We start from the raw sequence: 16,710 nt of genomic DNA on the forward strand, positions 1-16,710 counted from the left end.
AAGGGCACTTTCATTAAAGGTCCCATCTGAGAAAGGATCCGAAGAATACAATAAATTATAGCCTGAGATAGGTTGGAAAACAGCCGAGTGTAATTTTGGTTCTTGTAAGCAAGCACCAACAGGGGAAAACCTGGAAAGCAACATCTGAAGCTCACCCCGATTACCCCTGAGGCCGCGGATATTCCACTGTAAATAGGCCATGATTGGCGATGAAGAAAATATCAGGAATCTGTAGGTAAAGGCACCTACGGACTAGAGGGGTTAGAAAAGTCAACGTGTGGTGGCATTGGAAGATGTTCAAGTAGCGAAGGAACGGAGCGTTGCGAAGAATGGGGTTGTGAAGATGGAGGAGAGGGAAGAGAAGGAACAGGAAGTGAATCAGTGTCCATTGAAGGTTTAGTCTCTGCAATATATTCTGAAATGGCTTCAAGTGTTTCTGAATTCAAAGATGTATGGGAAACCATATTGGAGATAGGAGGAGGAGGGTGAGTAAAGATTGGGACAGTAATGGACTGTACCAAAGTAGAGGGGGAGGGAAAAGTGTAAGGGACTGGAGATGAAGTGTGGGGGGGGACAGAAGAGGTAGAAACCTGGGAGGTGACAGAAGAGGGAGAAACTTGGGAGGGGACGGGGGTGGAAGGCATAGTACGAGGAGGAGGGTGAATCTCCACACTTGTAATAGAGCCAGAGAGAGGGGAAGAACTAGGTACAGAGACTGGAAAGGTAACGTGTGGAGGTGGAAGAAGGGAAGGAAGGGGCAAAGAAGATTTGAGCAATGTGGATTTTTTGGACTTCTGAGTAGAGGGGCGATTGGTATTAGGTGTCGTACGAGGTCTTGTCGATACTGGGGCTTGTGAGGAAGGACGCGAAGATGTGAGAACAGACTGAGTTGTAGTCGGGACGTCAGAGCCAAGGACAGCAAAAGGATTAGATGCCGTAATGGCTATGGGAGGGGTAACAACAGAGGAGGCTGCAGAAGATGGGACCCCAGAAGTGGGGGGATGTTTGGAAACACGAGAATAAGAAACACGGGGTAGTCTCCCTTGGAGGCGGAGATGAGTAACTGCCATAGCATAAGGGAGACCTTCTGCCTCTTTGAGGCAACGGATTTCACGTTCATTTAAGTAGACCTGGCAACGGCGGGAGTACGAAGGGTGAGCTTCATTACAATTAAGGCAAGATGGAGGTTGACTGCAAGATGTATTAGAATGGTTGTCGGCACCACAGACTGGGCATTCGGCCATAGATCTGCAATATTTCGCTGGGTGACCAAAACGCCAGCAATTTCTACATTGTTGCGGTGTAGGTATCACCTTTCGAACTTGTAACCGATGTCCCGCGACATATACAGAGGACGGGAGTTCTCGGCTGTCAAAAGTTAAACGAGCCACATTGCAAGGGTAACGTCTCCGCCCCCGGGCAGGAAGGACATAAGTGTCTACTTTGAGGATTGGGAGATCCTGGAGTTCCAGCTGTTCAAAAATGTCATTGCCACATGACTGGAAATTCTGTTGGACTATGGTATGGGGCAGAATGACAGTACCACTACAAGAATTGAGAGAAAGATGTTTTTCAATAGTGATAGGAGTAGTATCGATATTCGAAAGGAGAGAAAGATCATGAGCTTGGGTAGCATTCTGGACAGTGACGATGCGCGTACCGCTCTTGAGAGCGTGAAATGAAATATCTCTGCCAACATGACGCAGGAGCGCTTTGGCAATACTATGGTCAGAAAGGTAGGCAGAAGAAGAAGTTGGTCTTAAAGTAAAGAATTTAGTCCATTGTGTGGTCCGAAATTGAGCGTGGAGAGGGAGTGCTTGACGTGTCGGTCGTTTCCGAGTAGAATGGGAAGGTAACGACGGAGCATCATCAGGAGATTGACGTTGGCGTTTAGGAGTAGGACCGGAGTTGGTCCGGCATGAAATGGGTGGGCGATTCGAAAATTGCCGTACCGTAGAGGGAGAAGCCGGAAGCATAGTCAAAGGAGAGCGGAGTTCAGACAAATCGAAGGAGTCAGTCGAAGCCCCGGTACCTGAAGCGGGTGAGGAAACAGCACCAGCAAGAGGTACAGGGGCATCAGGAGTGTCCGAAGAGTGGTCTAAACACAAGGCAGGGTCAGAATGGGGTGCGGTATCAAGAAGGGGCCCGGGGGTAGTGGTTTCATGGACTAGGGCTGCCATGGTTAGGTTACTCCTTTGCTTTTTGTTTTTAAGAAAAAAAAAGAAAGAAGAAAAGAAAATAAAAACAAAAAAAAGAATAAAAAAAGGGGGGAGCGGGGAGGAATAGTTCCCAGGAGGAATGAAAGGGCCGGAAATCTCCCTCCGCGCCCAAGAGGACTCGACACCGCTAGTAGCGCAGATGCAGCATGGAACCCGTGCCATACCCTACCCTTCATGCCAGTAAACCAGCAATCCGGGATAGCAACCTCACATCTGCCGAGCTACCTCGGTGGACAAAAGAGAGGGCGGCCGGATATCCGCCACAAAGCATACCTCCTTCAGCCACCACCCCCGGAATCCGAAAGGTGGCTTCCAGAGATACACCCGTCGCCCAAAAGACACCCAAAGCTACTCCGGGATACCGGAGAGGGATCGGGACATCCCTAGGCAATCCAGATTCCACGGCAAACTACGCCACCGCCAAGAAACCTCAACGGAATGGGATCGACCCCGGTGTCCTTTCCCCTACCTAGGAACTAGCGCGCCTGTGGGAGAAATCACGAAGGCTAAAAAGAGGAAGGGCAAAAGGGAGGGGTGAGGAGGAGGAGGAGGAATGGAAAAAGGGGAGGATGGGGAGGATGGGATAGGGGAGGGGAGAATGGGGGGTAATTAGGTTCGGTCTGAGGAAGAAGACCGACAGGGCTAATTCCTCAGACCAAGAGCCTCTTCACCACGCCAAGGAGCCCCCCTTGAAGAGGCCGCGATCTGGAGTTTTGAGACACTGATTGCGGGTTTTATCCCCATCCGTGGAGATTGCTAAATTTAGAATTTTTATATTTTTCAGTAATTACAGTGGAACCCCCGAGTTTTGGCCGCAATCCATTGCAGGAACTAGGCCTAAACTTGAAACTGCCGAAATGTGAAGCAATATTTCCCATAAGAAATAATGTAAATAAAATTATTTTGTTCCAGACCCACAAAAATATTCGCAAAAAATACATTTTTTAAAGAATAAACTAGTTTTACATACAACACAGATAAATGCATATATAACAAATTACAGTTTAGATAAACCATTTAAAATAACATTTACTTACCTTTATTGAAGAGACTTGCTGGCATCTCGAAGATAGGGGGAGGACTTAGTTTGGAAGGGAAATCCCCTTCCATGAAGCCTAGGTAACAAGTCCTTATCTGGGGTTTCTTCCCTTGTTTGTACATCCTGGCAAGCTCCCCCACACGAATGCCACTCATTTTTCTACTGTCTCCTTCACTGCTACAGTGTTCCTCACTTTCTTTACCACAGGGCCCATGGTGGCTAATTTCAGTCACAATTAGTGGCTGGATGGCTGGCTGACAGGATGACAGCGCAGGGTAATGTTCACTCAAGGATAAAAAAACGCTAGACTGGCTCACGACGCCTGTGCAGGGAGGCGCGCAAGCGCGGACAGGTCTGGTACACCGGCCAAAATGCGGGACAAAATTTGGCAGAAAAAAAGCGGCTGAAACCCGGGGTATTTTAACTTAATTCAGGTTTACTAGCTACACATTCCTAATTCATTCACACATGATTATAAGTGCTAAACCCATAAGGGTCAGTTATAAGAAGTAAAAGGATAATGTAATTCAGATATTCATATTTATTTTATTACAAAAAAGATTCTTAACACAGCCTGCAGCATAAGTATAATTTACAGCCAAGATATAGTAGAATAAATACATATATCAAATGAATTATGTAATGAAATAAATGAACAAAATTTTGATAAATGATCATTTCCTGAAAATTATCTCCTTGAGAATGTGTGATAGTGAAAGTGATGTATTACATGAGCTTATTTTGAGAGCTATGTACAGTACCCTATTTCATACTACAGAAAAGTTTTATACTTTACTTCAGGAAACCTTTTTCTGTCTGAAAATTGAGGGTAAAAGGAACTTGTCTCAGATTGCCACAATTTTTTATATATGGTTGTATATAATTACATGTAATAAATTTTTGACAGTATGGCAGGTACTGAAAGCCTAAACATGTAGGTTATGGTATGTATAAGAACTTTAGTATGGTTATTTAATTGGGAGGAGCAAATGTGCTTAATGTGACAATTTCAGAGCTTTTAAATGGCTAATGACCAAATGAATTCATAATTTTCAAACATTTAAAATGCATCACAAAAGTCAATACGGCAGTCTTGTTACCACATGAATAAGATTTTACTCTATATTTAAAAACATTACAGTATATGGTAGTAATACAGCAATTTAAAAAAAAAAAAAATAACCAAGTGTACACATGTCTACAAATCATGGTAATGAAAACACGAAGTTGCACATCTGAATGTCACAAGGCAAATGTGTTCAAGTTTTAACTGAGAATTCAGCCTTAAGTTCTGTACGTAGTATACAGCAGTTAGTTGAAAATTTAATTTACACATTGGTAATTTCCCATATTGCAAAAGTAACAAATTATGCAAGAACTCCTGGAGCTCCAAACCAGCAACCATGCAATTGCAAGTCCACTAATATATTGACTTATCACTGAATTTTTTTTTTTGCCAACAAAGTCAGTAAAGTATCAACTGTCTTTGAAGTTTAGTAGAGCTCCCAGTACCTTGTACGTAAATCGAATACTTTCCTAGAGAAATTTTTAAGTTTCATGTTTGTAGTATGTGCAAGTGTCATTTTTAAATTCACACAAGATTACAAGAATGTCATTATAATAATCTTTTCAAATGTGAATATATTTAAGCGTTGAAACTTTCACAAAGAGAATTCATTATCTATCATTTTCACCATGTTAAAGTAGACTGATCTCGGGCCTATATATCAACTGCAACAATTGCCATATACCATCATTAAATTCAAAGCACTGTACATTATGCAAACATTTGGCAAAATTCTGAATAGTGCATATTAATCTATAGAAAACTAGTGCAATAATTTTGCTTGTGGTAAATGTAACAAACAAAATTTTGGAATACAGGATTTTACAAAAGCTTTACATGAGCAGATTTAAAGGTTTTTAACCAAAAACTAAAATACAGCTGCTGCAAAAGGAGGCATTTTACTGTCATTAATACTCAGACATTTGTAAATACATATAAAAAATTGGTGAAGCTTCCATGAAAGCAGGTAACTCAATTGAACATGTACATCTAGAACATTTAAACTTTAACAGCCACTTTTTTGTTATGCAACACTACTAGCCCATAGCTAACTAAAATATATTCATTGCATAGTTTAGTAAATTACAAAAAAAGTTTACATGAACTTGAATAATTTCTCACATGGGAATAATATGACTTTTGCAGCTAATAAACTTCATAATTTGCAGTTTACATGGCAAGATTTTAATATGGGCTATGTAGAAACTCTTTTCATCAGGTCAGGCGAGTTACAAAAGAAATTATATAAACAGGTGCAGGATCTTTTTGCATCCTGGTTAATAAACAGACACTAGTAACAGCTTTATATTAGTCATCATGCAGCCTTTGCCGATGATAATCAATACCCCATCACACTGCATATAGCATGGCACTATCCTCACCACCAAAGGAAATGTAACTATGAATTGGTGGCATTCAAAGACTAGTGGCTAGTGCCCATCTCTTGCCATTTTTGGAACATAACCATTGTTCTTTACACAACCAAATGTCCTCAGAATGGATATTATACATCCTTAATTTTTTTTTTTTTGTACTGGCTAATATCACATGATTCTATCACAAATTCAAAGCTTTAAAGCCATCATAAATTTGAAGGATATAAATCCTTTTGCAGTTTTGGAGTTTAGATTTTATTTCCAAAAGTTCTGATATCTCTGCACCTGTTTAATGCACTTGAGGTTTGCTGCACTCATGCACCACTTGTAGTCTTCTCCTGATACTCTGGGAGGTCTGGCAATATTGTATTGCACCGACTGAAGACAGGAAAATCTTGCTGTACAAACATGATAATGACAGCCCCACTACAGATACACAAGGTTATATTTTCATCATATAAATACCACCTTCGTGTTGTAGTACGAATTATGTCTATCAAGCTCCGATCGCTGACTACTCTAGACAAAGTATCAAGTTAGCTTCTGTTGGCATTTAATTAGCAATTTAATTAAATACTGTATTAACAATAGGTTCTTTATACAGGCCCCACGATTAGGGTTTTCACATTCTATGTACTAAATTGGATGGTTTTATCTTAGAAAGCAACTTGATTACCTGCCATTAAGCATCAATGATGAAATAAATTACACTGATATAAAACTTAAAAAGCCAGGATTATCATTATCATGGTTCAACTTCTACAGGTGAGTAATGCAGCAGGTAAAGTGTACCTGACCTGCCAGGCTGTTATAGTAGTGCCACCCCAGCAGAGATTCTATGGTAGGAACCTCCATCACCAAGGACTCATGAAGACGTTGACAGGTCTTCCAATCCTTGTACCAAAACATCCTCGGCAAGGAAAGAGGGAACAGCTGGTCGTTCTTCGCTGGAGAGGCCACATTCTCCTTCCCAATGTGCCTTGCCCACACTGTGTGACTAAAGTAATGTAAATGTTAGTACTGATAACTTAATATATATCATATAGAGTACTGTACTGTATTTTATATGAACATGCAATACTGTTATGAAAGTTCAGTTTACAGTACAATTTAATAACTATAAAGGTATGTTGCGTGTTAATAAGTCAAACATTAAAATTGACAGTAAGCTTTTAAATTTTAAAAACTTAATCCCCTACACTATTTACAAATTCTAAAATAAAATTTTGCAAAATACCTAAACTTGAGATTCTTTCAACACACCGGTTGTATCCCACCGAGGCAGGGTGGCCCAAAAAGAAACCCTGAAGATTTTTTAAATTTAGTAGTGTATACAGAAGGTTACTAGCCCCTTGCTCTTGGTATTTTAGCTGCCTCTTACAACACACATGGCTTACAGAGGAACAATTCTATTCCACTTCCCCATGGAGAAACTTTAGATTATATTCAACAATTTATGTAATTTACTTACCATTGAAATATCCCTTCGCCAAGAGCTATGGCATTTCCCATCACACAATGGACATGGCCTTTCTAAAGAATATCCTCCACACTCTCGGCAGTCAAGAGAAACGTGATTATCGCTCCAACTAACTCCGCAACTGTAGAAATAAAAAAAAAATTAAGTTTTGTTACACTGGAGAACATGGACCTTATTTATCCCAAACTTTTTCTCTATCACATTATGAAACTTTACCTTTGCAAGTAACCCTTGCTTAATGGTTTCCTATACAACTTCTCATTTACCACAACAAGGGAGTAACAATCTTAATGCATCCATTTAAAAAAATATCACAGCAGCTCACCCCCACCATCAGCCAGGTGGTGGCTCAAACATTTGGCACATGCAAACAAGTATACACAGTGGTGGTTTTTTTTTTTTTTTTTTTTTTTTTTTTTTTACAAAGGGTGGTGTAAACACTTTTGGGGGCAACATGCTTTACTTTAAAGTACCAAGGCATTACTGTGACTTACAAGTTAACCACATCCCTCTTCCCTGCAAAGCTGGTGGGGAGAATTTTGGGGATTGTTCTTAGGAGAGTCAACGACTGGAGAGCCCAGCATTACATTCAATTTAAGACTAATATTTTCTACTTTTAGGATACTATAAAAATTCCAGCACTATGACCCTAGTGGGGTTTAAATGTAAAACAATCAAATGCATTTTTAGGCCTAATTCAGTTTCAAAAGGTGCCTGTATTAGTATGAAGGTTAAGAGGAAGATCATTAGTTAAAAAAATAAGGTATGGTTAAATCACAGGTTGCCAATTCAGGGAAAAAGACTCAAAGTACAATTAGAAAAACTTAAATTTGTAATACTTTACAAAGCATTCAAGTTGTTGCCAAGGTTGCAAATGTTATCAAAACTGACTCAAGTCTTGCAAATTTTTTTTTTTTAATAAATAAGTGTGCCAATATGTTGATGGTAATCTGCTTGCATTTTGTTTTTATAGAAACTAGGTGGCAGCTATATGCTACAAGAAGTACAGTATTCAATGTTGACAAAACTGGGCTGTATTTGTAAGCAGATATTATCAGCAACCTATAAATCTAGTGAAGAGAAAATGGTTCAACTAGGCCAGCCAAGGAATATTTTACTCTAAGTGGCAATGCAATGAAAGATTAAGGCTACATACATCATCCCTCCAACATTCCACTACTCAGGGCCAACATGTCAAGCATCTCAGTCATGTTTTTATTTGTGCTTATAACTCAAATTAAATTTGCTCAAATTTCGTATTCATGTTACCGAGGCATGTATCTAAAATTTAAATTTATTTACAGTATATCTAGAAATATTTATATGTTGTCCAAAAATACACAATTTACATAAAACATGTATTTAGATTCTGTATATTTTTATAATATTCTGCATACTAAAGGGCTTTTTGCATGCACACCTAAATGTCACCCAATCTCTGTACAAACATTGTATCATGCCAAAATGCCGAAAAAAAATCTGAACACTTTTGTGAAATTCAATTGTCGTTAAGCAAAGATTACCAGTGTTAAAAGAATAAACCTAAGAACGGTTACTGGGCTATGATTAACATACTGCTGGAGGAAGAAATGACTACACACCCTCTACTTTTATTTGTAAGGATTAGTATTATTACATTCATGGTGGAACTCTAAACCCACAGGCATTGACAAGCATTAACAATGAATGGAGAAATTTTATAAAATACTGACACTGGAAAAAATAGACAAATGGGACTGGATAAAGCCCAGTGTGTGGGCAAAATGTAGTCGATAAAGGATCTCATTATAATGCATTTGTGTATTCTTCCATTAATAATAAATGCTAATACTACTTACGTGTAACAGGAATTGAACTGAGAACGAAGGTCTTCTAAGGTCATCATGGGCTCTGCCACATGAGCAGGATACTCGTGGTTCATCAGGTCAAGTCGTGTTAACGAATCACTACTTTCACTTCTCGACACCCAACTGCTAAAGGAATAATTAGCCGTCAGTAGACAATTTCATCACAGCCATATACAATAATTTTATATTATCTGTACTACAGTACTGTACAGTGCAAGAATATAAATACCTGGAGGAAAAGTATTTATCAGTTTGGACCATTCCGCAAGACATTGCTAGATGCAGGCAGCCGGAAGGCAAGTTGTGACTGAACACGCTAGACCCTGCAAAAAATAAAAATGAATATATAGATGTATATATATACATTTAACAAGTTAATAGAAATGTATACATTAGTCTGCCCAAAATGTTCAGGCATGCTAATGGTTTTCTTTTGTGCTTAATAGTTTGTAACATGTAAATCACACATTGTAAACTATGCAGAAATAAATTTAAAATTTAAGCTAGTTCGAAAGTACAGTACTGTACTTTGTACTTGGCGTGGTATGACCCCATTAATTATTTAGGTGCGAGATTACCAAAACTATTATCCAGAGGGCTGAGGAGGGGTTATTGAAATTAAATGGTTTGGACATGTAGACAGCGCTGTATAGCCCTTGTGGCTTAGCGCTTCTTTTTTATTATAATAATAATAATATAATAATAGGACATGTAGAGGATGGAACAAAATAGAATGACTTCAATAGTGTATAAATCTGTAGTGGAGGGAAGGAGGGGTAGGGATCAGCCTAGGAAAGGTTGGAGGGAGGGAGTAAAGGAGGTTTTGTGTGCGAGGGGCTTGGACTTCCAGCAAGCATGCGTGAGCATGTTAGATAGGAGCAAATGGAGCTTAGTGGATTTTAGGACTTTACGTGCTCTTAAGTATAAGCAAGGTAACATTTATGAAGGGATTCAGGGAAACCAGCAGGCTGGACTAGAGTCTTTAAGATGGGAAGTACAGTGCCGGCACTCTGAAGCAGGGGTGTTAATGTTGCAGTTTTATAACTCAAGTGTAAGCATGCCTCTCGCAAGAGTGATGGAGTTCATGAATGATTATGAAAGTTTCTTTTTCGGGCCATCATGCCTTGGGAAACGGCCGATGTGTTAATGAAAAAATAACTATACTAACCTAGGCAACCGAGATTGTAAAGCTAAGCAATTAATTAGCGTTAACATTTTATTTACTAGTTTAATGCGATACTGATACCATAAAAATAGCTAACAAATACGAACTTTGGCTCTCCCAGTATTTATAAATTATTCCTCTGATTTGATTTATACAGTGATAGCCAAATCCTGTCTTTTACTTTACCATCTATAGTAGTGAGCTACATTTTTTACAATCGACCGTGACAAAAGCAGCTGCAAAGAATTATAGACCGATAGGTCTAACTTCCACATTATGCAAGTCTTCGAAAAAGTATTATTCTAAAAAGCATGAAAATATGATTAAGTATATGAAAATGTGATGGTCAATGAGGGTAAATTTCCATTACTCTTATGCAAAACTTTAGGAAATACTAGCTATAATGGAGCATACAAGACATTCTAACAGGAAAAGGCTAATGTGAAGGACTTGGGAGTGATAATGTCAGAAGATCCTGCCTCAAAGGATTACAGGTGTTACTCATGTATGCGAGGCAAATGATATGATGGGTAATGAGAACTTTCAAAACAAGGGATCCCATGCCAGTGATTATCCTCTTTTCTCTCTAGGCTGGAATACATAAGCACATAAGAAAGAAGGAACACTGCAGCAGGCCTACTGGCCCATGCGAGGCAGGTCCAAGTCTCCTACCGGCTTAAGCCAATGCACCCAACAGCCCTATTCAAGACATGGGAGACTGCAGATCTAGAGAATATAAAGAACCTTCACTGCATGTAATAGCTCAGTCAAGTACCTTTATTACTGGAAATGTCTGAAGTCCTTTGACCTGTACTCCTTTGAACACAGGAGGGAAAAATGCATTATAATCTACACCTGCGAAGTCTTAGAGGTACTGGTCCCAAATCTGCACACATGCTTAGAAAACCAATAAGTGTCCAGGGAATAAGACTTAAACAGCCTCCAATCATACATAAGGGGAATTACCTATAGAGGCAGTTATAGAGGCTAAAGCGTTGTGTAGTTTTAAAAAAATAGGTTAGATAAATACATGAGTGGGTGTGGGTGGATGCGAGTTGGACCTGATTAGCTTGTGCTACTAGGTCAGTTGCCGTGTTCCTTCCTTAAGTGAATGTGACCTGATCTGACTAGGTTGGGGCATTGGCTTAAGCCAGTACGAGACTTGGGCCTGCCTCGCATGGGCCAGTAGGCCTGCTGCAGTGTTCCTTCTGGTGGCCTGGTGGCTAACGCTCTCGCTTCACACGGCGAGGGCCTGGGTTCGATTCCCAGCCAGAGTAGAAACATTGGGCGTGTTTCATTCCACCTGTTGTCTATGTTCCCCATCAGTAAAATGGGTACCTGGGTGTTAGTCGACTGGTATGGGTCGCATCCTGGGACACTGACCTAATTTGCCCGACATGCGGAGCATAACAAGGCTTTCTATATAGTAGTATGTCATTGTTGTCAGCTAGGCCTGTATATCATGTACATGTACTTGTACGAAATAAAGATATTATATTATTATTATGATACATAAAGTCCGTGCCCGATCTGCCGGGCTGTGGTTTGTACATTAGATTGTGTTTGGCCTGTAGTAACAGTCTCGTTAATCAGTCCCTGATCCACCGGGAGGCCTGATAGAGGGCCGTGGGGGCGTTGACCCCCGAAACAATTTCCAGGCAGATATTCGGCTTATGTAAAAAAAAAAAAAAAAAAAAAAAAAAAAGAAAAAAAAAAAAAAAAACTTTCAACAGATGTTTTGGTCAACATTTACTTTATTTACACAAGACTTGGTTGCAGGACAGTCTTGTACTACAAAATTTAAGGAATCTGATTATACACAAGTCAAGAATGCTGGGACCGAACCCTTAAGAAAACAAGACCATACAAGAGGATCCTATACTGTTGGAAGCAATCGATGCCTGGTACCCAATTGCTTCCCTCCCTGAGCAACATTGATCGATGCCACCCTCATCCCCTGAAGCTGGGTCACCTTCATGGGGTGGCAGGATTCCCTGGGTTGTGCATGTACTCGGCCAAGTATTTTCTAAGGTTTAAACAGATGTACACAAACATACAATTCTGTTAATTGTATAACTTGTGTGGGTTTATGTAACTTTTTTTAAATAGCTTTAATCTTGTTAAAACACGGTACAGAATAGTTCGCAATATTTCAGTTCATGAGGGAGGGGGGGGGGTGGTAGAAGAATTGTAATTTGGCAAGAAATTACCGTAGACTTGTGAGCACCAAACCAAATACTGTACACACAAGATTCATTGGGATTATTAACCAGGAGGGTTTGCCGCTCAGGGAAAAAGTCAGCGCGTCTTCGAGGCTTATTTCCATTGTGGACAACAGGTGTAAAGAAACATGTCCAACATTTCTACTTGAACTGGGGATTGAACCACAGACACTATGAAGCGAGGGCATTGTCTACAGACTTAGGAACTTAGTCAACACTTTTCAAAATTTATTTTTAAATACATATTTCAAATCCCGAATATACTTGGTAAAACATCATGGTTAAGGGCGATGGGTCCCGGACGTCAAGAAGCAAACAAACTGCACAAGGTTAAATGCATGCAAATTACAAGTTAATTTAGACTAGTAAATTAACGTAGAATAACTGGTATACAATTCTGGTAGCTATTTATGTGGTGAAATCCATACACAAACTCATGCAAATATTTCACCTTATCTGTACTATTATTATAATCATAACTAAGCGCTAAACCCACAAGGGTCATACAGCTGTACCGACTGTAAACCATTCTTTATAAGAGTATTTTTTTTTTATTTCAAACTATTTGGTGGACAAGTTGGATAAAAACTATTGAAAGCTTTGACAAAATCAAATCAGGAACCGTGTGTAGTGACTAACGTCAGACACTAATAATTGAATTTGATCGGGATTTGTCCAGTGCTGTTGTAATCACAGAAAGGTGTTAAACCTGTGTGGATGATTAAGCATTACCCGTATCAAATATCAGCAGTCAAGACCTATCCATTTCTGAACACAGGATCAGTGAATATTTCCAGTTGCGCTTCTGTTTGATTCAAACACTGAGCTGGCTCATAATAAACATGTTAAGCAGTGAAAGTGGGCTGGGTGCGCCACAAACAAAGCAAACTTAAATTACAAGATAGGGAACAAACTGAAAGTTTTGCAAACCAGTTAATACAAGAATTTAAGTTAGTTTAATATCTTTATTATGCACCCCATACCCATCCTGTGGGCGGTAGTCAAAAGATTACAAAGGTACATAATGGGTCCAGGGACTGGACCCCAAAGTTATGATAGCTGAACTAGTTACAAAGGTAATGAACTCCAGGTAGATCGGGTCACAATCATGGCAAGTTACAAAGGTAATGAATCAGCCTCACTCCTATACATGGTTGCACATGTAATACTGTAAAGATTATAATGCTAAGCTGGATCTACGTGTTCACTCTTCTCCGTTTAACCTATTTGAAAAGCCAACTAAAGTATTTAGTTTTGATACAAGTCACAATACCGTAAATGGAACAATTCTCAAGCAACCCACAATTTAGTGACGAAACAAAAGGCTAATTTTGAATTGTTACAAATCATCAATTAGCTCGTCACTTCAACGGAGGGAGGAGGGTAATTCCTGATGCTGAAGGGTTCTTCCTTGGATCAACCTAATTACATGCGGAAAAGACGCATATTTTCTGTGAAATGTTGACTTGCGCCATCGTTCATCCACCTGATTACCTCCAATTCCCTAGGCGCTGTATGATCATAGCGGTTCAGCACTTCCCTCAAGATCAAGAAAGTATAGGTAAGCACTTCCCGTAGCTCGATCGCTAGCGTACTCGGCTCCATACCGGGGGATCTATCCCCCGGTACGGCTGGAAAATATTGGAACGTGTTTCCATAAAACACCTGTCCCTGTTCACTCATCAGTAAAATGGGTACCTGGGTGTTAGTCGACTGGTGTGGGTCGCATCCTGGGACAAAACTGACCTAATTTGCCCGAAATGCTCCATAACAAGGGACTTTATAGTAGGATGTCACAGCTAGTCCTGTGTACCTTGTACATGTACTTTTATAAATAAAGATATCCACAATTTTCAATTTGTACACTATAATCATATTCAACCTTATTCTGTTTCCAGAGTTAATTTAATGGGAGCTAGCATAAAGTTGAGAGCTGCAACTGGTTTAGTACATACTGGTCACCTGTACCTTTATTTGTTGTAAATAGTATGGTGATATCCACAAACTATGGAAAAGGACACCAGAGTACAGTTCAGGACATTTATTAAAGGCAACGTTCCCCCCCCCCCCAAGTGGCTTCTTCAGGACAAACCACTCGTGGCTAAACGTTTCCTTTAATAAGTGTCTAACTGTACACAAAGTGTCCCTTTACACTATACCTTTTATTATATTCATATGAAGCGCTAAACCCGTGTGGACAGTCGACCTAATAGCTCGCTGATCAAGTCTGGTGTATTCTATAACAGAGGTGAAGATATAGTTAGGTTTTACAACCACTGGCAATATTCACCAAGCAGTAAATAGGTACAGTACTTGGATGTTAGTCACATCCAAAGGGATGGATTAAATGCTAATAATAACAAAGAGGAAAATAGTCATCGCTCCTGCAAGGGGAGAGAGAATGACCCATGTGGGTTCAGCGCTTCCTCGTGAGTTATGACAATAGCAACAATAAAAGCAAGCCGGAAAAATATTCATATTTAACAAGGAAAAATTGTTAAGTGGTGCCACTGAAGCGAACACTCTGGGTAGTATAAAAATAGACAGGTAGAGTGGGAATGGTTAGAGTGGTCGCTAAATTATCCCAAATGTTTGAGAATAAAACATCTTACGGGGGGAGGGGGGGAGAGAATATGTCGGCGCATTTGGGTCACCTTACGGACCAATATGTTCATATTAAATTAAAAAAAAAAAAAAAAAGCTAAACAACTAAAACTTTTTAAAGGAGGCCAAGAAAAAGCTGAAAGATTTCTTCTTTCAAAAGTACAAGGCAAACAATTAGGGAAAAAGTCGGGTCCACTTCAATTCTGGGCAGCTTACTTACAATGAGGAAAAAATGTTTCTTGACAATTATTTCCCAAGTGTTCACGCAAGAAAACGCAAATAAAACCGGTAAATTATAATTTTAGGATGGTGAGGAAAAAATTACATATTAGTCGCTGGAGAGGAGATTATATTAAACTGATTAAATCAAAATAAGTCTGAGTCTCCACGAACTGCTGTCAAGAGTTCTTGAAGGAAAGATGGAACCTAGCAAGCCGTTAAACAGCCATTAATATCTCGCTACAAACGAATATCTTAACATACACGGAATATAACTTTTGATTCTTAGCTACAAAAGAAAGGTCAACAATGTAAAAAAAAGCCATTTAAGTACATTTAACATTCCCCGGGTTATACATCCCTGGCTGGGGTCATACAGTGCCTGAGATATGCAAGATAACCAGGCTTAATCCAAGCAAGAGGACGTTACCTCCAGTTCCTTGGAGGGAGATCTCCAACGAGATCAAGGTATCTATTTGAAGGGGAAGTCAAAAGAGGACATGACATTGAGTCAAACTAAATATACACATGGCGAGACTCAAGAACTCGAGTTAATCTCCACTAACACGCAAAATGCTAATCAACATTCACGAGAGACTGATGCTACCTTTCCTGACTAGATATTGGAGTATTATTAATTATTGAGGGTAGGGCTATAACGTCTTAAGAGTCGTACAGCACCCGGGGAATGGGAGAATCAGGTCTGATCCAAAGAATCAGTCCAGTTCCTTGGATCAAGAGCCCCTTCATCATGATGGAACCTCCTTTGAGGGGAGGTATCAGAAGCTGCACAAAGAAACAAAATACAAACATGTAGTACTGTGCCTAATAAAATATTTTTTATTAGTAATCATTGGCTCGTCTGCCATCACTTCTCACCAGACGCAGACACTGATCCGCAGATGCTGTTAGCAATCCCTCAATCACTTGCCATACCATCAGGAGCAAGGCAGAACAAATGTTAGGGAGGGGGGTGGAGAAGGGTGGGGGTGGGGCCCCGCACGCGGCTTGGGAACTTTCCACTCGCTGGCGTGTTTCCCCCACGCCAGTCAACCACACCCACCACCACCCAACCTTCCTTCCTTCCTTCCTGCCTGCCTTTCTCTCATTCACTGTTGATCGTTCTTTCATTCTCTAGTTCATCTTGCTCTCGTCTTCTATACATCACCACCGTGTTTCCCTTCCACCCCTGGGTTCTAATTTAACGCAAATTACTTTCTCTTTGGTTAAAATATCCACATTCAAAATACCCGTGAGCGAGTAACCATTTATTTTTATATGAAAATGTTATGTCATGTGCCTGTTATTCAATACAAGTTACTAGGTTAATAAACCACTTCGTGTCCGTGTTTTATTTCCACTATCATACTTTATATATATCCTTTCACAACAAACAACGGTGACACCTTACAAGCGTATATTCACAGGCTCGCTCATTCACTTCCACGTCCTCTTTCCTCTGCACTCGCACAA

The 16,710-nt window shown here is 39.9% G+C and overlaps 1 protein-coding gene across 4 annotated transcripts in view; it reads right to left on the bottom strand.

Moving 5' to 3' along the window:
- Positions 1-3,792: 3,792 nt before the first annotated feature.
- Pino (protein pinocchio) overlaps positions 3,793-16,710 on the bottom strand; it is a 49,266-nt gene continuing 36,348 nt past the window's right edge. For 2 of the 4 annotated variants that reach the window (XM_070088307.1, XM_070088426.1), the window contains exons 2-5: positions 9,257-9,350; positions 9,019-9,150; positions 7,172-7,301; positions 3,793-6,697 (exon numbers count right to left, since the gene is read on the bottom strand). In XM_070088307.1, the coding sequence (XP_069944408.1) occupies positions 6,566-6,697; positions 7,172-7,301; positions 9,019-9,150; positions 9,257-9,350 (488 nt within the window). In that variant the 3' untranslated portion in view covers positions 3,793-6,565. Of the gene's footprint in view, positions 6,698-7,171; positions 7,302-9,018; positions 9,154-9,256; positions 9,351-16,710 lie in introns of all 4 variants that reach the window. The other 2 variants (XM_070088259.1, XM_070088375.1) reach the window with 1 other exon arrangement.

The sequence above is a fragment of the Cherax quadricarinatus genome, chromosome 1 (genome assembly GCF_038502225.1).
Source record: "Cherax quadricarinatus isolate ZL_2023a chromosome 1, ASM3850222v1, whole genome shotgun sequence".
Taxonomy (NCBI): Eukaryota; Metazoa; Arthropoda; class Malacostraca; order Decapoda; family Parastacidae; genus Cherax; species Cherax quadricarinatus.